The 26,322-nt window shown below is 40.9% G+C and overlaps 1 protein-coding gene across 11 annotated transcripts in view; it reads right to left on the bottom strand.

Moving 5' to 3' along the window:
- MBP (myelin basic protein) overlaps nucleotides 1-22,691 on the bottom strand; it is a 108,292-nt gene extending 85,601 nt beyond the window's left edge. The window contains exons 1-2 of one of the 11 annotated variants that reach the window (XM_046919086.1): nucleotides 14,081-21,304; nucleotides 12,355-12,393 (exon numbers count right to left, since the gene is read on the bottom strand). Coding sequence is in view for 1 of the 11 variants with exons in the window: in XM_046919081.1 (XP_046775037.1) it covers nucleotides 22,332-22,676 (345 nt within the window). In the remaining 10 variants the exon portion in view is untranslated. Of the gene's footprint in view, nucleotides 1-4,150; nucleotides 4,447-4,527; nucleotides 5,047-12,354; nucleotides 12,394-13,113; nucleotides 21,305-21,327; nucleotides 21,863-22,025; nucleotides 22,226-22,331 lie in introns of those variants that run through there. The other 10 variants (XM_040676583.2, XM_046919081.1, XM_040676573.2 and 7 more) reach the window with 10 other exon arrangements.
- Nucleotides 22,692-26,322: the final 3,631 nt, after the last annotated feature.

Raw genomic sequence — 26,322 nt, 5'->3', positions numbered from 1 at the left:
GTGACAGAAAAACCTGGTTTTTCATCTTACACTTGAGCAGACGTCTAGCTTACTTGATTAAAACCTGAGAACACAGGTCATTTTCACTTCAGAATGCAAGTGCAGGCTGCTGTTAAGACTTTAATAGCAATTATTTGATTCTTGCTGCTCTGAGGAAGCCCCGCTGCACAGTTTCTGTGCGCCCTCATCTTTATGCAATGAGTTGAGTCACTGACTTCAATGGGATTACTCACTGTGCAATCCTTGTAGGAACCTGCAGCCAAGTATTCAAAGAATCTGAGGTGGTAAAAGATTTGTATTTTCTTTCAGTCACTTTCCTAAATTCAGGTTGCCAGACTAAGCAGCTCTGCACATAGCAAAGCAGCAGTTATTAACAAGCATTAACCCATCCACAGCCTTGTTTGCAAAGGAGTCCTTACACACTTTAGCACTGATAAACCATCACAGGAACAGTCGTGAAGCTCCAAAAACAACGTGAAAGCAGAACTATTATAGAAATGCAGGAATCCTCATTGAATCAAACATGAATCAGACATTACAGCGAGTTTCCAAAATAGGCCTGAGCACGAGATCGAGCTCATGACTACAATGGCATGAGCCCTCCCACTTTCCTGGTGAAACCCGTGGAGTTTCATAATTCCTGTGAGATGAAAGATTTGACACATGACCATAAGTCACAGAGCTCGAGGAGACTCCACTGCTGCAGACTGGAAGGGATCTGAGTGCACCAGCAGCTCCCCAGGAAGCTGAGGAGAGGCACTGCAAAGTGCCGCAGATCTGCCCAGCCCAGGAACCAGCTGGATGGGCTCTGCTGCCAAAACCCAGCACTGCCCAAACACAGACTGATGCAGGAATTACTCCAGCTATCCAGGCTGCTTCCAGTAACTCTAGGAAAGAGCCCAGGGATTCCTCCTGAGGAAATCAACTCAACTGCCTTCCCCCATCGAGTCACCTTCCTTGGGGAGCCAGGCTAGCAGGTAACCTGATGGCCAAGCCTTCCTTTCTGCTTTCTTCATGATAGGAAGCTGTATTCCAGCTACCAACACCAGAAACACCACTGCCTCACCCAAAGGGAGATACTCCAACTTGCTATTTGCTAAATGAATATTTGTAGTTTAAAAAAGAGGGTTCTAATCATCTTTCCATACACATGTACTGTCCTATAGAGAGGTTTAAATTGTGCTTCAAAATTTTCACTGAAAGACAGTTAAAATGCTCCTTGAAACTTTCTGAATATACCAAGAAACACACCTGTATCAGATTCTTGCAGGTTATGCCGTTTTGACTGGATACACTTATACACTGACAAGAGCCTGAGAAAAGCCCACTCCTTCTAATTGTCAGACTCTAAAGGTGTATTTCTCATCATCACTTTTCTATACTCTAAATAAAATCAGTACACATCAGCCCAGGAGCTAGCTGACAGTAACAGCTAAAAAGCGATACCAATTCAGGAGCTACACAAGGGTATAAGCCAATGCTTATTCAATACAAGTGCACCTCTATTGAATATTAGTGGCTACTTAGTTTTGAAACACATATACTACCTAATGTAAATCACAGGATGCTGAAAATGGATTGTTAAATATTATCTTTGAAGAGTAACTTAGTTATGTAAAGTAAGGGCTCAGTCCTACCTCTTCCCACGCGCTTAAGTATGACTCAACAGAACTACACAGAATAATAGAGGTATGCAAGTACTTACATATTTACAAGTACCAGATCATAATTATTACCTGGCACTACCTTGTCTAGGAATACTTATTCACCACAGACTGATGTTGGTGAGTAATGGTGCAGAGCTACACTGCTAGATACGTTTCCCAAGTGCTTACTCACATATGGGAAGTCACAAGGGAATATAAAAATATATCAGAAATTTACTTAAAACTTCTTGCTAAATTAATAAATATTCTTTTCTTTTTTTCCTACTACATCCAAATCATACCAGACAAAATAAAACAGTTTAATTACCTTGAACAAATGAGTGAATTCTGTCTCATTTTGGTAGCCCTGTAATGTAGACACTTGGTTATGAACTTACCCAGCAGTGACATGCAAAACATTTGTTTTCCAGTGTCAGGCCTGTGTATGCACCTGACGTACAGCCCAGAGCTGCCAAGCAGCTAGTTGGAAATGCTGGAGTAGTTTTAAGGCTCTCAGTGTGACATACGTCTTTAGAAAGAAGCCCTTCAGCCTTTGTCTGGAAACAGATTGAGATACTGGGCAAACCTAAACTGCTTCTTCAGTATTCCCTCACCATGGTAATTTAGGACTCCGATGTATCAAGAAAGAAAACCCTGGCAGTCTCAGGTGAGTGACCTGTAGCTAATTACATCAGCAGTCACAGCCAGAGATAGATGCAAGCAACCCCACCATAGAAGTAATTCACCTCAGGGGCAAACCGCTTCCTAGAATTTCCGCCCTCTTGAAATTCTAGTGTTAAATTACTTTATGAAACATAGTGCTTCATATCCCTTTCAAGTCTCACCATTATTTAATTTAATTTAATTTTTCATTAAACATGAAAGTGTGCAATCCCTGCTCGACCAAACCTTATTTCACTTTTGACTTCTGCCACGGTACGTCTCTGAGGAACCCTTCTTGAAGGAAATGCACATTATTCTACATACATTTATCTATCGTTAATGATCAAGCCCGAGATTTTAGTGGCATTCATAATATACAGATCAGAGAAGTTACCAGCAGTACATACCAACACGTGTATTTTAAATTATGTTTGTACAGAACCTTGCCTTCAGAATCCTGGCCTTCTGGGCCTATCAAAACATTACAGTCACTTGCACGTTTACAGATAAACATGTGCTCCTTGGTGAGAACCTTACACCTAAAATAGCTGCTCTCTAAGAGATGGGTCGAGTTCTGAAACACTGTTGATCTAGGAAAGTGCTCCTTGATGCTCACACAGTATCTCAGGAGTTTACGTACACTTTGTGTACCATCACAAAATACACCAAAATAATTGAAATGCCTGTACATTTCTTTTTATTATTTTACCTTTTCTGACTGCTTTGATTACAATTTTCCCTCTATCCAATAAGGATATCAACTTGCCTTTTATTTGTTGCGTTTACATATTTTCTGTAGCTTACACTCCTCATTTTTCTTCCTTTCTTCAGTTAGTGCCAGCCTAGAGAACAGAGAGGACCACATATATGCCTAATATACACATCCCTTGATTCTGACCCAAAAAAAGGAAATGTTGCCCCACCATGCAAGTAGGACTGATACGTCTATTCTTATTTCATTCACTAACACTAACAACTTCATTTCATTTGTTACATATTGGCTTCACCAATACATCTTCACTTTTCATCCTTTTGGATACCTCACTGAAAAACAAAACAATAACAACAAAGAAAATCTAATATATTTCTCCATACTGCAGGACGTTTTAGGTCTGCATGGCATACAAAACCCAGGAGCAAGCACCAACTTGTCACAACCCTCTGAAAAGGCTCAGAGGCACAATGGCAGAATCACTGGTGTTTTTTTCCCCAACACTTGTGCACTCAAGGGACAAAATATTTTGACACTGCAGTTTAATAGATAATGAGAGAGGAAAAAAAAAAAGACGGGAAAATAGAGTATAAGAAAGAATGGACACACCATAATCTCTGTCTTTCTGAATACAGTACAGACAGCAAGTGCAGTATGCTCTTAAGACCAGCACGTTTCACTATCAGAACTTCTGCAGTCCCTTAGCGGTGTACATCCCTCAGGATGTCCTCCTCAAGAGTTTACTTCTGCAGGAGTGGACTTAGCCTCTTGGCCTCCATGAATCAGCAACTAAAGGACACACCTGTCCTAAATGCTGAAGTAATCGAAGCGAGAGAAATTAGTGAGCAAAGAAACATAACATAAACATAGCATTAACCAGGAAAAGAGAAAACAAAAATGGAATTCAGTATCACGCGATAATTTTAGGCAATGACAATCTTCCTAGTAACACCGGTAGAAAAGGCAAGGAGCAATCAAGAAGTCATACAGCAAGAGCTGTTACTTGTTACTTGGAGACTTCCAAGTTTTGAGCTTACAGTACTCCGCAACCAGAGAAGATCTAACACCTGTTTGCACATAAAAATAGAGATACCATGAAAATCAAAACAAGATACATCTGAAGACTCACATTTTTCTGTGTCTTTACTTAGAAAAACAAGAAGTCCTCTCCCAGTGGTGAGCAGTATATTTTCTCTTTATAAGCAAGACAGGTCACCAAGGCTCCCCAGCAACACAGCCACTCTGATGATCAGTGTTGCATTAACACACAACAGAGACTGATGTCAAAACGCACACCTGCAGCTCTGAATGCTCATGAATCAAAGGCACCGTATGCTGGTTCTTATCTTCTCATATTCAAGTGACTGACAGGACAAGAAGATGATTCATCCTCTCCAGACACCGTTAACATTACTGTCAGAAAACAATGAACCACTATATCTTCCTCATTTAAATAACAACAACCAAAAAAAAAAAAAAAAAAAAAAAGGACTCTCTCTGCCCCACCTTTCTCTCTGTTCTGACTTCATATATAATCTCTCCATACTGTAAACATACCCGACCTAGAGTTGGGTTTCCTGTAAATGCTCCTCTATTACATTTGGCATAAATATAGACATTACGAAAGGCTCTGACTTTTCACCTCACTCCTAGTCGACTCCCTCTTGGCTCAGCCTATCGCTGTAAAGCCACCTCTCCCTTCCCATAAACATACTGCCAAGGAGGCACAAAACTGAATCTGGTTTTCCAAGCATGAAAGCATGCATCCTAAACAGTACACTCAGATTCCTCACTGTTTATGTGTTAAGTTTCTCTCTTCTTTTTGCCTTCTCCTTTCCTAGCTTGATTGCCTGAGCATTCACACATGAAACTAACACATGAAACTATGCTTTGAAAGTAATTTTTTTGATATGAAGTAACCTCATGGAAACTTAGCCCCCAAGTTGTTAATTTGTGCTTAAGGTCTGTACTAAGATTCAAGCATCTTGTGACAACCTCCCAACAGGTCACTATTACCCACAGTTCATTAACACACGCACAAGTGAGACTGTCCAGCAAAGCCATTTGTTCTGCAAGCTGCAAGTGACACTCATGAAGCTTCAGTGGATATCTGCAAACTGCTCTGTCTCTAAATCAATAATTCCAAGAGCAAAGTAGCTTACAGAGCTACAGAGAAGCAACTTTTCTAACTGTGGCAACACAGATACTGGGACACTGTTTTGGGATTTCTGTAGAATCACAGAATCGTTTCAGTTAGAATGGACCTCTAAAGGTCACCTAGTCCAACTCCCCTGCAATGAACAGGGACATCTTTCAATCCAAACCATTCCATGATCTGCAGCTAGATCAGGCTGCTCAGAGCTTGGTCTAGCCTGACTTTGGTTTTGGATTTTGTGTGTCAATGATACAGTTGCTTGCTTTCTCTTCTGAACTAAGAAATCAAAAAGACCTTTTGCTAAGGACAACCATATACCTGAGAAATCAACAGATTTGTCTCCTTTCCAAATGGAATTTTATGCTGGGTACTTTGGCCTTTATTCACTTGAGGTCAGAGGCTCAGCAGGTTACAGTCACTCAGCTGTGAGTTGTTGCACCTGGAATTTTAAATTATTTATGAGTAACAGCAGCAAGCCCGTCACTGAAACCTGCATGAGAAAGCACTTAGGTCTGTACGTCACACTGATACCAGTATTGTAGCTGTGTACCTCAATAAATATGCTTTAAGAGCATCATTTTGCATCACACTACTACTTTCAGCTCTTACACAGGCTATGTACAAAGAATATAGAAATAACCTTACTGGTTTACTATTGAAGAAAACAACAGATCCAGGAAAATATAATGCTATTTGAACACGACAATGTACAAAACACGCACAAGACAATTATTTCCCCTCCTTTCATTAAAAAGGAAATCAAGCTGCTTCGTGTTAAAAGGAAGACAAAGAAATGTGACAGGCCAAACACTACTTTCTTCAACTTTTATGGTTCTATGATTCAGTTCAGCACTTACATCAAATACATATTTTATTCAGTGTACAATAAATAAGTAAATCCTGCAATGTGTCAAAACAACAGAGTAAGAAATTTGTGTTTTAATAAGATTAGCAGCAGTGTATTCATTTTCAAAGATGATTACCAAAATGCACCTCAAATCCTCTGTATGATTAAAAGCTAAGCACTCTTAAAAGGTATTCATAGCACCCATCACAACATCACATCATCCTTGTTCAAGTTTCTTTTGTGAAATATGAGGACATAAAGTATTCTGTTTTTATTGTTATCGGAATGTTTCCAGAATAATGAAGAAAATGTTTCAATTATAATCATTGAACTTGTGACAGGGCTCACAGCTGTGAAAACAAGTCTTATGATGCCAGACAGCACGAGAAGACAGACAGAATGAACATTCCCTCCTAAAGATCTGGCAACTTAAGTGTATAAAACAGATGAGCAGAAGGCAAACCTTTCCACCATATCACAGGTATAGAACACAGAAAGGAAAGACAGCAAGAAAAATGATTTACAGCCCAGCAGACATTAGAAACTTAAATCCAGAGCTGTAATTCAAGAGGCCCTTTTCAGCTACCGCATCATTCTGGGACTGCAATCACGACCAACGTCTCCTCTCCTGTTTTAAAAGCTCTTTGAGGACTTCAAGTTCTGACAGCCACCATGACATGGTGAAGCAGCACCACAGCATTTTGCACCCAGACCCCATCAAAATACGACAAGGTATTCCGCCACACACAGTCTTATTTCAGTAGACTTTTTCAGTGCGCGTTATGCTAACCATTAGGCTCAGGCTTATCACAAGGCAGAACAGCAAACCACGGCACTATCCCTGGCCTGCCTTTTATAAAGGGCTCCAGCGTTAAATTGTGAGCTTGTGATTAGCGTACTCACACAGGATGTGGGAAACCAGCCTTCATTTTAGAAGGTAGCAAGGGGAAAGATTAGTCTAGGAGGTGATCACAGGATAACCGTGAGTCACCAACGTCATCTGGCAGGTGGAAAAAAAAAAAGAAAGGCCCACGTTTAGTCATGAGGAGATATTCCCAGTCAAGGCAGGGAAGAACTGATGTCACCACACAACCCACAAGCAAAACTGCAGCTGAATGCAAGGCACAGGGCTGCTCAGCCCCATGTAGCAGTGTGAACTTTCTACTACAAGGGATGCCAGGATGTTGAAAGCAATAGGAGTTCATTATACAGGGATAAGACAAAAACCCATGATATGTCAAACTTAAGAAAAGCAGGGTTAAAAGACAGTGTTGGAAGAGAAGAAAATATATACTGTCCAGGTATAAATCTGAGTGTCAGAGTGTTTCTAAACAGGAAAAGAGCAAGGGTCAGGAAGAACCAGAGGAGAACAGAAAATCTTACTGCCTTCCAGATGAAAGACAAGAGTGTGATCACTATTTCAGAGACTGTGTGAATGTCAGGGCCCTGACACAGCCAGAGAGCAGCCCTAGCATGAGGGAATCCTTCTGCCTGAGGATGTCCATCTCTTGACAGCACACATGGGGCATGGCAGGGCAGGGGAGAGCCAGGATCAGCTTCTGACTGAATCTGTTTACCTATTGACAGCTGACCCTGACAAAGCCTCCAGCAACAGCCATCACAAGCTTGCAACATCATATAGTTGATCCAGCTAATAAGGATGCCTTTGTTGAAGACTGAAGAAAGAAGACTGAAGAAAGACTTACAGAAGAAAGATACTGAAGTGTTCCTTTGGATAAATTCCTTCTTTCCTACCTTTAACAGTAACTCCATTTAACGTGCTCCTATCAGACCTTAGATCACCCACAGCACTCTCAAGAAACAACAGCTTGTAACACTTAAAGGGAAGTCAAGAATTCAGGTTACTTTCTTAAGTACAAACCATATCATACTCGAATCAAGAAGCCCTGTCACTTAACACTTTCATGAATTATTTATCGATGAAAACAACGGGTCTTCTATCAAACATAGCATCTTGCTTAAAACAGCTCTCATTGAAATCTGTAAGAGGTCAGTTTGCAAGCAATATTACACCGAGGTTTAGCTGCTTTGTAACTTTTTTTCTTCTTTAACCGGAAATCTGGCAATTCTAAGTCAGTGCTTATGGTTAATGAGAGTGTTGCAGCTTGAGCCTTTCCTCCTGAATAGTTGCTGATGACCTGTGTGCACAGAACCAGTCCCTTCTTTATGACAAGCACCGCCCAGCTGTGGTCCCAAATATTTAACATGTGATATTCAAAACTTACAATAATTCTGGATGGTCAATCCTGGCATTACTGTGTTAATGTTACAGTTGTAACAATCTTCTTTTGGTACATTCAATGAGCTTAATGCATTGCTATGTGGAAGTATTTATTAATAAATCCATTCCATGTTTGACGTTTGAGCACCTGTGAAATTTAATGCCAACATCAAAAATAAAATATTACTATGTTAAGAAAGAAAAAATGTTTCCCCACTTTTTATCTTGAAGCATACCATATTCACTCAAAAAGAAAAAGACCCAAACCACAGCACTGCCCCACTCCCAAACCACAGGCTTCTTAGCATCTGCTAAGGGTGTTTGAAAACATACACTAACAGCACTGCTTAACATGAAAAACATACAAAGATTGCAAAGTAGAAAGCAAACAGAAACCAGTTACGATAGAAATTGTGTTTGTTTTTAAACAAGGCTGCACGCAAACATTTCCTCTGTTTGGACCCATCAGAGTTCACTTACATTCACCCTCAAATTCAATTAGTAATGGACATGAGTTTTCCCTTACTTTGCCAGCTACTCCATATGAATAGTCCATAAACACTGTAATTCCACCACGCAGTTATCTGCTACAGTGGAGGAGTGATGCAGATCATTTCATGTACGTTCTCTCATGTGCCACATAGCAAAGAAGTACTTCTTAGTAGGCAGCTTATGATGGAGTCAGCCACTTCACATTAAGTAGGACTGGGATGCGTGTGGGCTGGCACAAGAATGGTGTCACAAACTCACAACTCAACAGAAAAAAAGGGCACCCAACCATTTTGGTATCGATTATTATTTTACTCATTTAAAGTCCTAACACTCCTGCCATGCCAGCAGCTTGCTCAGCGTTTGCTCTCCCTCTGGATGCTGCAGGCTGTCCACAGCCAGGACGCACCATTCTGCACAACTGAGACAGCTTCATCATGCTTCCCGTCCCACCATGCATTCCTGACCTCACATTGTAAGCATAGTACTGCAAGACTCTGATCCTTTACAACAGTGGCTGAAGTAAGGGAATGTAACTGTATTTTTTATTTTTATCTAACGATAGATTACAGGAACTTGAGTGATACTAGATTACTTACATTTGGGTTTCGGTGTAGAGTCAGACCGTTAGATCATAGATCTAATAAATCTGTATATATCTAAATAGATCTGTAAAAATGAGTGGCAATTTCAGTTACAATAAAGATAAAAATCTGTTCAAATACCTTTCAAGCACAGGGTTCCCAGCAATAAGCAATTCAGAATAAGGCCAGGATGGATGAGACCCTGGACAATCTGGTCTAGTACTTGATCTAGTGGCTGGCAGCCTTGTCTGTGGGAGAGGGCTTAGAACGTGATGATTCCTTGAGGTCCCTTCCAATCCAAGCCACTCTATGATTCTATGAACTGCACAGAATCATAGAATCACAAGGTTGGAAAGGACCTACAAGATCATCTAGTCCAAATCAAACTGCAGAAATCTTTATAACATTGAGAATACTTAAAATACTTAAAAAAAACTTAAATACTTAAAAGAGTGAATGACAGCCAACTGACTCAACTGATGCTACAAGAGAAATTTTTATATACAGAATGCAATTATACACTGGAATTGAGCCAACATGCTCAAGTGCCTCACTCCATCAATAAAAGAAATCATCACAAGATGATTCAATACCACAAAAAGGCATATACAGAATAAGCAATCTGTTATGTATTTAAAACCAGTGTGAAAACAAACACTGTCATAAAGCTTTCTTGCATATATACAGCACATTCAGTGAGATACGTGAGATCAGACTTACCATAAAATCATTTGGCTGTACTCAGCTGAGTGGTCTTTTCTCACGCAAGCGAACACACAGAAGACTACCATGTCATTTTGCACCAGGAATACAATGCAAAACCAGCTTTCATGCTTATGTGTACCAGTAGTCTTTGCTGTAATGCATGTGTGATTATGAAATTACTTAATTGCTCTCTTGCCAAAGCTCTGGTTATTCTTCCCAGGTTAGAGAATCGGTTGATTGCGAGATACCTTTAATCATTTGGCCATCTTCAAATGTAATACTGTACCAAGGTTTTATCTGCATGTTAATCTTTTATTCATTTACTAAACTGGACTGAAAAAATGTGATCACTTCACAAATAATTAAAGCCTGAAAAACACATTCCTAAAGCATAAGATCCATAGATACACAGGTTCCTAAAATCTACACTGCGAGTACTACTTACTATTTAGCATCTGCCTTTTTTTCCCCTCCCATATACACATTTTCAGTTTACAAATCTTCACTGTATGATAAAATAAACGATTACACTAAGATTTTGGAATACATGTAAAATAGAGTTAAAATACTTTGGATTGCTTGCAATCTGCTATGATTTTTTTCTAAAGTATTAAAGTCTTACTGAAACTGAACGCTATTGGAAGCATTAAAATTGAGCTAATCATACATGCCATTCAAAGCATATTAGGAAAGCTGTATTTCTGATGAATTTACTGCTGACAGTATTGTTACTAGAACATTTCTAATTATAAAACATAACTACTGCTACATTCAGTTCCGCTGCTGGCTCTGCAGAAAAGTTTCATTAAGCACATTTATAACCTTACTCCCAAGAGGTTTTTCAGATCCTAAACAACAACACAGTTAATCAAAATGAATATACAAAACATAGCACTTAACTCCATATAGCATAAAACTAGAGGCAACTATCATCATATGATGAAACTATTTTGATACACAATGGACTACACAGAGTAACCACTGTTCACCAGTGCAAAGGCCTGAACCAGAATGGTTCACGTGGTGCCAATGATAAGATCTGGAGAATACTAAGTTCCCCAATAAGTTCTTGTGAACTTTTGGAGTACCATACCATCAGCATAAATTTGTTCGTTTCCTACTAGATTCAAATCAAGTCTTGCTACATGTGACATTGGTTCACATTTTCCAAAGACAATTCAACAATATATGAGTAGTAAGGGAATAGCAAAACGGTGAGTAAAAGGAAAAAAAGCACCACAGGACTGGTGAAGCTTTAAATGCCAATTAGAATGCAAATAAAGACTTCCACATGCCCTCTCACTGACGCATGCATATGTGTTTCTTGTTATTATCAACCTAATAGCAAGATTATGGAATTAAATCAATACAAAGGAGCCCAAGACAAAGCCCCCTCACTATAAGCAGTTCAAACCAATATAATTATATTGTCACTTCTGCTGCCACCTTCCTTTCTAGCAAATGATACACACAAACAATAAGAACAGCAACATCCTGTTCCTAACAGGTATGTTTCCCCAGGCCATATGAAGTCCCAATGGATTCATCACCACTTTCCCAAGATTCAGGTGCCCCATCCTGTGACCAGTGACTCAGTACCTACAGCTGGACAACAATCGGGCATCCAGAAAAGGAGTGCAGGAAGGGGATTGCGCACAGGTTACCAATTCTGAAAGGTCACTGGGAAAGAAAGCATCACAGTCCAGAACACTTTCACTGGTAGTTAGTCTTTCAGGTTCTCCCTGTGTTATGTTCAGACATAAGCCCATCTGAATGCCATTTCTAGGCCTAAGAAGAGGTGGGTGACTGGGAATAGTGAGCACAGATCTAGCAAAATTATATCATGCCTGCCTACAATAATTTCCCTCTATGATAAATCACAGGATTTGTGTATGGGAGAAAAGCAATGGTGTCACCTAGCTTGCTTTCAGCAAGACTGCCAACACCATCTGTCTCCTCAGCATCTTCATATCTAAGCTGATCTAGGTTGCAGTCTAGATGAACTGATGACTACATGATAAAAAAAAAAAAAAAAAAAACCTGTCTCTATCATTAGGCTCAACTAGTAGTCATTGATGGTTCACATTCTACCCATAATCTGGTTACAAGCAGATAGGGCTCTCTGACCCATCTTTAATATATTTAGCAGCAACCCAGCAGAGGGTAAAGAACACATCCTTAGCAAGCATGCAGAAAACATGTTCTTAGGGGTGCAGCTGATGCACTGAAGGACAGGGCTGCCTTTCGGAATGGCTTAGGCTTGAGCAAGGGGCTGACAGAAAGCCCTTGAAAGCACTGGCTGAAAACTCACTTGCAGCTGAGCAGCTCTGTCCAAAAGGATCCAGGAATCCTGGAAGACAGAACATGAGACATGAGTGAGCAGCCCACCTGGCGGCAATGGGAGCTTCACGCAGCATCCACTACACTCGTACCTTTCCAAACGCCCAACCTGAGGCATCAGCCAACTGAAGCAAGGTCAGTGAAAGGCTGTAAAGGCCATGAGGAAAGTCTGAAGCCACTGAGATTGTTCAGCTTGGAGAAGGTTTTGAAGCACTTAATAGCAACTTTCCAATATCTAGGAGTAGATGATTTAAAAGGTAGATCCCAGATTTTTACTGAAGTGCATAGGTGGAAAGCAGTGTAAGCTATAACCAGGTAGTTATTTACTATGTGTTTATCAGATAAAATGAAAAACAAACAAAAAAAAATCATGGTGAGGATGATCAAGCATTGGAAGAGATGGCCCTGAAACACAGTGAAATCTCTGTCCTTGGAGCTTTCTATGCCCAAGCTCAACATGACTTTCAGTAACCTGGCTTGATCTTGTATGCAGTCGTGCTTCAGGCAGAAAGGTGGGCCAAGATCGGTTGAGGTCTCTTCTAAACTGAATTGTCCTACGAATCAGTGGTGGAATTATGTAAACATGCTATACACAGCATGCACATTTATGCACAACACATCCAAGCAGACAAGAGAAACTTCAAGCATCCACAATAGATCCAGTACAAACAATCCACATACAAGCAGTATAATTCAAAAACCTTCACTGTTCTGAGCTTTATCCACTTACATAGATCACAAGAACAGCCCATGCATGTATTTAACTGGAGTACGTCCTTCAAAACCTCTGTAATGCTGCTTGGTTCACTGCGTCAGGAAAACTGAACAGCCTAAGTCACAATTAACCCAAAAAATCACTTGGCAGCTCTGCAGTCATAAAAGGCAAAAAAAAAAAGCCAAAATCAAAAGCTAATTATAAAGAAGAGACTACAGGTACGGTATATGCTTCATGGCAGCTACAAAAGTCCTTTATGACACAGTGAAAAATGCAGTTAAGAACTCTGGATATGCTGATACTCAGCATGGCACCAGATAACTGCATTAAGGCAAGGAGCATTCTTTTGTTGTGGCTGTATTCTGCTGTACGCTATTTGTAGGAGGTGCATATCAGCCCTCCCACTGAAGCTTATTAGTAGGACAAAATATTACTCACAAAAAGATGGAATTTACAAGCTGTTAACAATAAAAGGCCAATTACAAGTAATGAAGAGTATTTCTCAACCCTCCGCACACTTTCCAGGGGTACACAGAATTATTACTTGTGGCTACAGCCTTTATTTAGAACCCAACTTCTCACCATACTAAAGAAGGTTGTGGGATTCAGTAGTTAGAATTAAAAAATAAATAAATAAGAATTATAATATCTCCACTTACAAAGCTTTCTTTTTAACCACAAAAGGAGAAGAAAAGAACATTTCACAATTCACTCATCCACTCTAGCAGTCAGCCAAGATTTTAGACAAACTTTTCCATATCAGTAATTCTGCATTCAGTTGAAAAGCACCTAATAAAATACCCTTTTAAAAAACAACAATAACTACAACAGCTTTCCCATGTGATCCTATTACAGGCTCTTTTCCATTGGACAAGAAAGATTTTCTGAAGAACAAAATGAAGCCAAATTATTGCTTGCCCTCCAGGCAAACAGCGCTGATTCAGACTATGCTGATGAAAGCTATGTAGAATCTTATACTTACCTCTTCTCCAGAAACAAGTCAAGACAAAGTAATAGCACAGGTAAAAGATGACAAAAACCAAGCCAGAGAGTTAATGTTTTTACAGATTACACACTTTGTCTACCAAGAAGACCCTTGATACACTTAATTTCAACCATCAGGGGAGAGAGTCCAAGAGTAAAAGGCATAACAAGAGCCAAAGTAAATGATAATTGTGTTTCCCTCCAAGTCTGTTCCAATTACTTCAGCAAATATTGCAAGACAAGAAATAATCACAAATAAAACATCACTGTTTTCTTCTTGCTTTCAGAAAAATAAAAGGACAGTTCACACCAATGCTGACTTCAGAAATGTGAAAAACTTCTGCTCATCTTCAATATTACCATTTTTTTCTCATTTATAGAGTGTTTCATGTACCTATAATAACCAAGAGACTGCTTCCACAATAGTTCAGCATATTTTGTTCTGCCTTTCATGCCGTGGACTTAACTTTGATCCCAGAAACTGATGAGTCTCTTCTTAGACTGGGTAAGTCTAGGTTATGCAGGGAATTTGTCACAAACTCCAGGAGCACTTTCTGGGAGTGGGTGCCATAGGAAGCCACCCAAAATTCTCAATATACTAGTCAGATGAAAATGGAAGCGAGTTAGAGGTAAAGACACTCATCTTTATGTGCAGATTTTGAGGCTGGAGTACAACAGTGGTCGTCACTGGGATCTCCAGAATTGCAGCATTAAAAAATATACATAGTATGACACTAACCCAGGCTATACAAAGGCTGAGGAATGAATGAGATTGGTCAGTTGTAGCAGACAAGATGAAGGTGATACTGACAGATAGATGATGAAGAAAATTTGAGGATAAAGATCACCTCCACTACTCAATCAGTATTAACCAATCTAACTTTATACTTCAGCGATGTGCCTGGAATATCAGGTGCCAATGTAGGCCAAGACAATATTTAATAATCTTCATCTGGCTAGGAAAGAGCAATTGCTGTTATGGATGTCAACTTTCCTAAAAATGGCCACGGTGACAGCAGTTTGAACTTAAATTACTTCAAAATATCATAGGAAGATGGTCTAGTGGTCGGGCACATAGCAGGGGGGTTGAAACTAGATGATCATTGCGGTTCTTTTCAACCCAGGCCATTCCATGATTCTATGATTCAATGAAGATGAAAATAAGACTCCACCTTACATCAGTACAGGAAATCTTATCTAGCAAAGAAAACTATGCAGGTGAATACTAAGTAGAAGGCACAAGACAACTTCAGGCTGAAGTTATTACACTGGAAACTATGATTCTACTGCGATGGTTTTACCAGTGAAACATTTTAGCTCCATGCTGCTTCCTACCACCACACTGCACATAGGCAACACTGTTTCCAGAAAGGGCTGACAGAAGACCCCTAGATACCAAGAGCAACTACACACTGTCCTCTGAAAGACCTTTGGATATAAAGCAACGCCTTCTAATCTGAAAAAGCCCTAACTTTCATGGTTCAATTTAGAACTGAAAAAGTTGGCTGGGCGCTGTCCACAATGTAACAGATGTTTTTCAGGGTTTTTTAAATCTTTGGAACACATATATTTTCAAGTAAGATGGCAGGCTGCTGTTGGCAATATACAAGCACTTAATCTAACTTAGTCCACTGCAAATAGGCGTAAGTTTTCATGGTCTTGTCTCTATTCACAAAACTGTGATCAAGAAAACAAACTGAAAAACATAGCCAAGTGCCAAGAACACATTTGTATTTTTGACAACAATGTTCCCTCTCCTTTATTCTTGAAGAAATGCTTCTAGAAAGTCAAGGATTAAAAGCAAATGTTAAGACCAAGTACAAAGGTTACAAACAATACGTAGGCAGAACTTAGAAGAACATAAGAGCTTTATGTGTGTCTATTAATACTGATCTTTCCCACTGCCAAGACTTCTTTTTTTCCAAGTTACTGAATTCCAAGACAGCTATAACTCGTCCAGCTGCATTGCACTACCTGAGTTTTGACTTCTAAACAAGAAGACTAAGAACAAAAACATCTTCACATGTGACCCAAAGATTTCAACACTAAGCAGAAGCTGAAGATAATGCACTAGGTAAAGATATTAAATACATGTATATACTACAACCCCAAATTAATTTTAGGAATATCTGTTGCTGTATATTTGCTTTGTTTTCCCTCTCACTTTCAAAACATACGAGTTAGATGCTAGATTCTCTCAGCTGTTAATGTTTCCAATCTGTAGTAGAAAGGATTAAAGTTCAGCATTTCCAGATGTTTACACTTCCCTGAAATGTTTAAGAAATGACACATTAAGGATTGAAATAATACACTACGAAATTTTGCAAATGTTGGAACAAAATTTAAAAGAGAAGGTCTTTCTTTCCAATGCACAAAGCAAACTTATTGCAGCTGATACACTGCTTGGAAACAGTTGAAAAAAAAAACAGAAGAAAACACTATTGCTCCTTCAGTGCAGTCCTTGTGTACTTCAGAGAGGGAAAGACTGATTTGAGCAATCTTTTCAGATTTATTACTTCACTTGCTTCTCCCCTTTGGAAGACTTCACTACAATTTAGAGGAAAAAAAAAATCAATGGTGAAATAAAGACATAGAAAACTAACTTCACTACTGAGTTATTTCAAAATCATTTCAGAACAGAAGAAAGAAAATAGCTGGAAATTTCCACGTTATTTCTTGTTTTTCTCTCACTTGCCCTTTGTGTGGGCTTTCCTGGGACTTGTCCAAGATTTATATCTATTCCAAGCAGCAGAGCTGGGATCTCACTTTAACTGATGCAAGAAGCCTCAAAAAACTGATTTTTATTTACTTTATTAACCCAAATTTTCTCCCATTATTTTTAAATGAGCATTTCAAGAAGCATAAATTTTATTCTTTATTTTCTGAATATGAGAAACACAGAATGTTTAAATACAAATATTACGGTCTGGAACTGTTTAAGTTACTTAGAAATGCATTAGCCACAAATAATTGTTCTCAATAGACTATGAATCTTTTAAAGTAAATAGCAGAAGGTTGTATACTGATTCCTAAAGAAAAGTTAAACTCATTATGATCAACTTTTACAGAAGGGTCGGTCCCTGCAAACCTCTTGAAGAAGATGAGGTGTAGTTAGCAAAGATGAGAGCTACTGCTATTTTCTGGAATTCAAGTGTAAAAAGGAACAAACAAAACACAACTCTGAAGACAGCTGGGAGAGCAAGAAAACACGAGTACAATCTGTTCTTCAGAAAAGCTAATGAAATTGCTATGCATTATCTATGTAACAGACATGAGAATTGTTCTCTACGCAAAAGCCCACATGTGGGTTCAACAAGGATCAAGCTCGGTATTTGAATGGTGATTAGATGGTTGGACAGAGAAATTGCTTTGTGTGTTCTAACATGTGAAAATAACCAGAGAAATAAACAGAGAAAAAAGGAATGACGTGTATGAGATAACTGGGTGAAAAAAAAATAAACTAAAACAGTGTGAAAGACCCCTTATTTAGAGTCACTGAGTACGGAAGATCAGACAACATGACTGCCTCACCGGGGGAGGGATGTCAGTAAAGTTTCATGCAATCCCTTTCAATCACAGCTAATCCTACAGTGCTTAGCATAACTAAGAACATTTTGTCTAAATTCTTGGGTGGGCGAAACCCCTGGAGAACTAGATTTCTATTCTGCCACTTTAATTTACTGCCTGATAAGGATCCCTATACTGGGCTCACTTAGTTCAAATGCAGCATTTGCTTGATCCTCCGGGAAGGAGCAATCTTCCTGTGGAGCAATTAGCGCAAGAAGACCCATAACCATGACCAAAGGGTACGGTAATACAGTTATAATGTAATCTCTGCTGAAGCCAGCGACTGCCTCGGGCATCAGGAGCAACTGGATTAGTCTCCCAGAGACTAACTTATTTATTTTACACTCAATATCTAATTAGATCCAAATTAAGCAGTTTATGCAGAAGGCTGGGTGCCCCTGAAAATGGCTATTAATAGAGGTAATAAGCAAATTCAGTACCAGATTCCAGTGTTATCTGTCTGAAACTCCAGATATTTGAGCAGTGAAGCACTAGAGCACATATCCTTTTTCTGATCCTTCTTCCATTGGTTGTTACTTCTACTTTATACATTAAAATAAATAAAGAAATACATTCAGGCTTCTGCAAAAATGACAGCATCCTGCTGGTTTTTTGTTTTGCTGGGTTTTTTTTGGCAGCACCTAGCAATTCTGGAGCACTGAATCAGCTTTTACACTTGCCACCTTCATCAGAGTATTTTAAAGAAAGCATGGAAACTCCTGTTTCATACAACGGTATCAACTGGCTGTATCAAAACTGCATCTAAACATTCTTGACCTACTGCTGCCAGCACTGCATAAGTAACATCACCATGGGACTGGGCACCTCACCAGAAAACTGTGCTATCCTTTAATCTGTGATAGACTTTACACTTTAAACCTCTATCCAGGATTGGAGTCTTGGATTGCAAACGTTCTAGACTCCTCCCTTGTCAAACACAGGCTGTCAGTGCCTATGGCAAGGAACACTAGGTTTCACCCACACAAATCCTGAGTATGTTTTGCTGACTATTTAAATTGCTTGTATTCATCAAGACTAGCTCAATTTAGTTCTGGTAAATAAAAATTTGAATCAAATCGCTCAGTGTTCTGATATACAAGCACCCACCCATTTCACATCACTGCCTTCTGGCAGGGAAGAAGTTAACAGAACATGGGCAGTGTATCATTTGAACACTTACAACTTTTGCTATTTATGCTGCAAGTAAGTACAAGATGTGGGTTTCAGTTTAATCTGTATTCTCTCAACAGTTTATAATGAAAGTGTTTCTTTAGTCATAACAATCATGTAGCAGAAAAAATTAGAGCCTAAACTATAATGATATGTTCCATTTGATGGAATAAATAACTGAAGTGGCTATTTCAATCTTAGGAATAATTTACACGGAGTACTGAATAAACACATCACAAAAAGAACAAACGGGAAATTTGTGCATATGCAGCAATACTGAGACTCAAGCATCAATTTTCCACATTCTGTGTTTCTCCCGGCAATGCTCACAGAGCTCACTTGCATTCCCCTAGGCCAAGCTGCTCTTCTGCCTGATCCTACCACTACTATTCTATGTCTGCTCATTTCTAATCCAATGCCCTACTAACACTCATCTTCTCAAACTCTCAGAGCTGGAAAGCAGCGGAAGCTGGAAAGCACTGGAAGCACGTCCTAGTTCTGCTACTGATTTGTGAGGTGATCAGTGACAAGCCCTGGTTGCTGCCATGCCTTGGAAGCAGACACTGTTCTTCTTTGTATGTGCAGGATATGTTGAGTCTGGTATTGTTGAACTTCTGACAGGCTTGTCTTCCAAGAGGATGGAAGGCCTCAGCTGACCAGAAATCTAGATGTTGTATGAGAACAAGTTAATAAAGAACAAAGCCCAATGCAAGGAAAAGTTTGACAATAAAATTTTCACGAACGCACAAAATTAAGTGACTAAAAACATGAAATAATTTTTAAGTTCCTAAAATTTCTATTATAAAGATCTGTGGTGGACCAAAGTTTATCAGTATGATAATGACCAGACACATTATAAATACCCACTATCTTACTCATAGTTATTATCATTACAGACTGGGACTTGGAAAGCGTGTGTGCCTTTTTTGTTGTTGTTGTTAATGTACAATACAGTTTAAAAATGGTGTAAATGCTCAAGTTCTACTTTTAATTGTCTAGTTAGTATAAATCCAGTGAAAATAACAGAACTTCAAATTTATCCTCTGCTCAGTGAGAAAGAACTTGAATTCATTGCATTAGGATGCACTGTAAGAGCGTAACACTACTTTTTATTGTTGTTTGTTATAGACACCAAGCTTTATCTAACCTGGATAATTTCATAGCCCAGTGTGTGAACATTCTTCAGTAAGTTAATATTCATTAATATGACTCCTATGCACTGGCTTTTACTAACCAGAAATTGACTTTCAACTGTCTCATTTGATCAGTAACATTTGTAGTACTGCTTACTTCCTCAGGTACCCCCCTATTTTCTTACTACAGGTTCAAACCTACCACAGAAAGACAAAGGTTTGTCCAACACAGAGGCAACAACTCTTCACCCGAGGGACTCTCTGAGACACAGGGGCCTGGTCAGGGATCCCCGTGAGCCTTCCCCTGGCATGGCCTTCCCCTGGCATCTGCTCTTGCCTGCTCCAGCAGAAGCTGTGGTATATTCTGCTGTGGTGTTTTTAATAATTCACAATGCATATAGGCAGAGCCAATGTAAAAAAAAACACATGATGCTCGAGAGCTTTGATAGGCTCATACCAATCACCATCGACTGCTCCAAGACCATCGAAGTCTGTTTCCTGCTCAGCTGCCAGCAGTAATCAACAAATCATTAACACAAACCTTAAGACAGCTCCCCTGCTCCGTTATTATTCACCTTGAATGACAGCAAGCACTTTGCCATCCTTCCAGCCAACAGTTTAGAAACAATCACCTCACAATTTACAGTTTAAGTCTACCTGCCTGGGAACTAGCAAGGCTCCAGTTGTGCCAGGGGAGTGTATTAGGAACGGGTGGATGCTAGGAACAATTTCTTCTCAGAAAGAGCAGCGAGGCAGTGGCAGAAGCTGCCCAGAGAGGTGAGGGAGTCAGCGTCCCTGGAGGTGTTGAAACACAGTGTGGATGTGGCACTGAGAGACCTGGTCAGTGGGCATGGCAGAGGTGGCTGAGGTCTTTTCCAACCTGAACCGTTCTACAGTTCCACAGACACAGCCTTATACTTTGCAACGTCAGCGTTTTAAGAACAACTATCAGACACAACAAAAAGGACACAGGGCGATATAGGCTCTGGTAGCCCCACCCACCTGAGACCCAGTTCTGCTCCAAACGAGAAGGGGGAAAAATTCAGTTCCTCAACAAGAGTCCTTCCAGCATTTTCAATTGTAATTTCATCATACCCTTTCATCGCTTCCTCGTTCTTTTATAACAACCAACCGCATCCCACACGCAGCCCTGGGTACTCTGAGGGATCAATGCGATGCTCACGAGAAACACTGCCGTGAATTACCTACTCCAAACTACAAAGACGAGCGTTTAAATTCCATCCAGGATAAACCACGGAGCGATTTTCCACAAGTCCCCACGAACACGCCAAAAGAAAAAAAGAAAAACCACCCCAAAACCACAGCCTGGTAACCCAGCAGCCGGCAGCACCACAAACAAGCTGATAACACTTACTGGAAACACTGCCGAACCCTACGTAGAAATCGCACGGCCCCGGCGCGCCAAGGGTACGGCAGCTTAAATATATATATATATATATATATATATATATAACGATCATTTATTAAAAGATTCCAGGGCAGAAGGGCGAGAGACTGAGCACCGACCCCACGACCAGCACCTGCCCCGCTCCTCAGCCCGCCGCCGGCGCCTGCCGCGCAGCTCGCCTCTGAGGGGTTAACGTTAAAAAGCAGAAGTTCGCTGTTAAGCTGCAAAACTCCGGGAACGGCCGCGATGTGAAACCGGAAGCCCACGGGGCCGAGCGAGGGCCTCCCGCTGCCGGTCGGGACGCGTCCCCTCTCCCCGGGGGCCGTTGTGTAATGCACGGCCCCCGCCTGGGGAGCAGCCCCGAGCCCCGACCGGCGGCCATCCCCGCGTACCTGTCCCGCGGGCGGGCAGCGGGCAGCCCGGAGCCACCTGCTGTGCCGGAGCCACCTGCGCTGCGCTACACCTCGGGTGTCCCGCGGCGCCGCCCGCCCCTCCTGTGCTCAGCGGGGCTCGGGCTCCCGGGGAGGAGCAGCAAGTCACAACGCTCATCACCCCGCCCCGGGGGAGCCGCTCGGTCCGCTCCCCGCAGCGCACCACCTCCCGCAACTCCCCGCCGGAAGGAAAAGCAATAATAAACCCAAGCGAAGCAGTAAATGGCAACGCACCGCCGTCTCCTTCTGGCTTGAGGCGCTCCGGGGGCTGCGCGCTGCATCCGCCGCGGGCGGGGGCAGCTGGGGTGCGGGCGGGCAGCCCCTCTCTCCCGGCGGCAGGGGCGAGGCTGGCGGCCGAGAGAGGTGATCCGCGCCGCGCTCCGCTGCGTGCGGCTCCCTTCCTCCGTCCGAAGCGGCTCCTCCCGCTCGCTGCCGGCGCTCCGGGGTCGTGCCTGCGGGTCACTGTCTCGCCTCCTCCTTACCCCGCGCCCTCCCTCCCTTCCTCGCGCAGCGCGGTGCTCCGGCCCCGGCCCCCGCTACCTGTGCCGGAGGTGCGTCCCGGCGGCTGCAGCGCCGCTCCCCGCCGCGCACGGCAGTCTCCGACCAGGAAGAGGCAGCGGGAGGGGAAGCCGCCGTGCCCCGCAGCCCGCTCCGCCGGGAGGAGCCGGGGTGGAGGAGCCCCTTCAGCCCAGCGGGGAGGCCGGGCGTCCTGCTGCTCAGCTCGGGGAAAGGGAGAGAGATCGGGGAGCACGGACTTGCCCCTATGGCTCCGACCTTCCCCTGGGGTGTGGGAGTTCCTGCCTCAGGCAGCGGGGAGGCAAATAGCGGCCGCCTACCCGCTTGCTGCCCTCTGCGGTCTGGCAGCCCTGGGTACCCCTCACTCATGGAGAAAAATCAAAGTCGTTTGCCAGCAAATGCAACGCTGTGCTGTGCCTGGTCAGACAGAGGCTGTTGGCATAACTTTCTGCCTCACCAGGCCTCACCACCCCGTGGTGAAACCCACCTGGCCCGTGGCTTGGTGTCATAGTCAAACTTAGGCCACGTTTGTGGGGAGAAGTCTGAAAGCACAAACCCTCAGGGTGCTCGGTGTCCTAGAAGGAAGAGAAACTGCCCTTTTAATTTCATCTGAATTTGGGAGGGAAGTTCACATCGATGAGTGTCTTGGAAAAGTCACGTTTCCATCCTGTGCAAGTGTTAAATATATATATATATTTCATATTACAGATTACTTCTGCAAAAATAGGAAGTAGATTTTTATATATGGATTTTTTTCTTTTTTTTTCCCTCCTTATTTTTTAATTATTTTTTTAAACAAGTCTTTGTTTGGGAGGCTTACTGTGATTTCTCTATTTATCTGTTGCACCTGTCAAGTGCATCATGTTTAAGCCTCAGCAGATGGAGAGTTATTATGTCAACTACCCACTAATTCCTCAGTATGTAAATCTTTTTTGGCTTGCTTTTCATCTATGAAGATGGAGGAGGTTTTAGACAGTATTTTTGGCCACTTTATAAACTGTAGGCTCTTACAGATGAGCAGTGATTTAGATAAATATTTTCATTGTATGAAGGGAACTTCCTACAAGTAATGCCTCACAGTGAGAAGTTTGCAGTGTGAGCCTTTATTTCTCTAAGTACTACCATATTACTCTAAAGGCTACCATACTGAATGCTAAACTCTTAAAACACTGAAGTATGAGATTAAAAAAAGTAACCACAGCTGTAAGGAAGGATTGCAGAGGAAAAGAATAGGTGGAATATCAGCAGTATGCATGCTCGAAAGTCTGGGAATTTCGTATTTGGAGGACAGGCAACACGACTTTGAGTTGCTCTCTTTCCCCACACTCCTTCACTTGTGAAAAATACCACTTTCTTGTCATGGAAATTTGATGAGCATGTTCAAGGAGTTGGGTAGTTAGGCTTTATGCATAGTTTTAAAGGATAACTGTTTATATTTGTCACTGTTTTAAACAAATATTTATCAACTTTGAAAGGCAACACTGACTTTCAGTCCTCAGATAAACACCTCTGCCCCTTAAAATGTGAACGTAAAATTAAATCCAAACTCTCATTTGACAGCAGTCTAAGACAACAGATTATAAAGTCATAGCAAAGAGCCTACACACAGTTATGCGCATTTACTTTATTGAGGCCTAAAGGTGGGAGGAGGGCCGCAGTTGCAGAATGTGTTGGGTTATCACATCACATGTGGAACTAAGATTTTTTTTGAAAAATCCTTGGCTTTTTACAGCTGTGATATGGCATGCCTGTGCCAACTCTCTTAATACGTTGACTTCTCTTGGAATTTGTGGGATGTAGGCAGATGTATACGTACTCATCAAAGTTAAACTTCTGCAAGAACACTAGAGTCACTGGGCAGCATTTGTAGCTACAGATGTAGACATCCTGATTTTTCCCTTGTCATTCTGCTACTAATGAGTACCAGCTCCTGAAAAGTTCATGAAGAAAGCATGTACATGTGTATATTCAGCAGCCAGTACTTATATGTCCAGGCCCACAAAGCCAATACCATTTCTTCTGTTTACTTCCTGCTGCATGAAGAAAAATATAACATTTTTTTAAATATTCCCCCACGTTATTTCACCTCTGTTCTTTCAGCCACTGTTGAGAGCTCTGCTGGAATAAATGAAAGTTGTAAAGATTAGCGAGACAGGGAAATTAATCTTTTTGTTAGTGAAATCCCATAGAGATTAGTCTGGTAAAAATTGCTCGAGTCAAGTTTCCTTTCTGCAAATTAAGAAGAGGGAATGGAATGAAAGCAGAATTTGCATAATATTTATTTATGTTTTTGTACTAGAACTGGCCATTTATTACTACTAATGAGGAACAATTGACCCAGTTGTCCAATGTATTAGACTTCAGAGGGAAACTATCATCGAGTATGAAAGCCTGATAATGGGTAACCAGATCACTATCGGATAAACTCAAAGAATGATTTAATTAAAATTCATAGAACATAATTTAATTAAGATGAAGAATGGCTATTCAAGAACTGAAAATAGCAAATGGCAAAATGCTGTAAGGAGGAACCAGCCATCAGTGAGACAATGGTGATTGCCAATGCAAGATTCACACCAAGCATTAAGTATGGAGGAAACATAATCTAGATCCAATTATGATCTCATGTAAAATCTTTCATGAATGAACCTTTAGTGAACTCTGGATGATAACTCTTTCATTTAAGTCTTATAATTGAATATTAGTTATGAAGACCTACAAGGTCACAGTATTTCATAAATCCTCTTTGTATTTGATCCTTTGAAAATAGTAACACAACGCTAAAAATACTTCTATAAGCAGAACTAGAATGATTTTTTTGCAAGCAAATCTCAGTATGTCAGCTCTGTAATTGCTTATTTGAGTAATCTCAAACAGGACGCTACTATATGCAGAAGCAGGGTTCTATTATGGACTGGGAGCTATGCTTTAGTCATTGACAAATCCCAAAATTGGACTTGGTTGCTGAGAATTTCTGTATGGCTGTGGTGGCTAAACATTAACAGGTCTCTACCAGATAAGCAGAAAAAAAATTCCAGAATATGTCCTTCTTCAACAAATACCCGTGGAAGGGCCAGTGGAAAAGCCAATGATTCTGAAGCCGATGAGTCTAAAACAAATTCCTTTTTATTTTCTAAGCTAATCTTGAGAATCAATGAAATGTCCTGCAGTGGACACACGAGTGGGTAATCCGTCTTCAGAACTCTTGTCAAAACTCAGTTTTTTACTACTCATGGATAAGGCAGGTGGCCTTCCATATACATTGGAATGAAAATCTTCCTCCTGATAAACTGTGATCCCCTACTGGATGAAGACAGCAGTGAACAAATGATAATGTAATAGATACTGACAGTCCTTGCAAATAACATGTTATATCATTGCCTGAATGAGAAAAAAAAAAAAGTAATCATTTACAGAAATACAGTTATTTACAGATCTGCGGTATTGCAGAAATAACCTAATAGTGATCATACATGAGTTTTTGTTCAGAAATGTTTACCTAAATATTTTATCCTCAAATTACAAAGCATTTTTCAAGAGGTGAACTTTATTTTTATGACACCACCAACACACTGTTTTCTGAGAAGGATCTAAAGGCTGTATATCAGGCAGCTTTGGAAGCACATTATGGAAGTCTGTGAAGCAGATTATGGCAGACTTTCAAAGTCATTTTCTCCATTTTGTAGTTGTTTTGTCTTCATTTATTGTTGCCTCTGATAACCCCATTTTCTGTAAAACCGATCATCTGACAGGATATTTCAAACAGATCTCATATGCTGCTGCAGTCTTGGTCAAACAAAGTGTATTTCTATGATAAAAGCCATTTTTGCTCTTTTGTTTGTTCTAGCACAAACATTCCAGCTACTGGAAAAGTCAGTCAGAAATATTTGATGTGTTCAAGTGATATTAAGCACGTTACCACGTTTCTGTTTTTCACCAGCACTTAATTCATAGAGAAAATATGCCCGATGTGTGCAGTTAATTTGCAAACAAATGAATAGAAAGCAAGCCTGTG

Source organism: Gallus gallus, chromosome 2 (assembly GCF_016699485.2).
Source record: "Gallus gallus isolate bGalGal1 chromosome 2, bGalGal1.mat.broiler.GRCg7b, whole genome shotgun sequence".
Taxonomy (NCBI): domain Eukaryota; kingdom Metazoa; phylum Chordata; class Aves; order Galliformes; family Phasianidae; genus Gallus; species Gallus gallus.
This window is presented reverse-complemented; position numbering and strand designations above follow the sequence as displayed.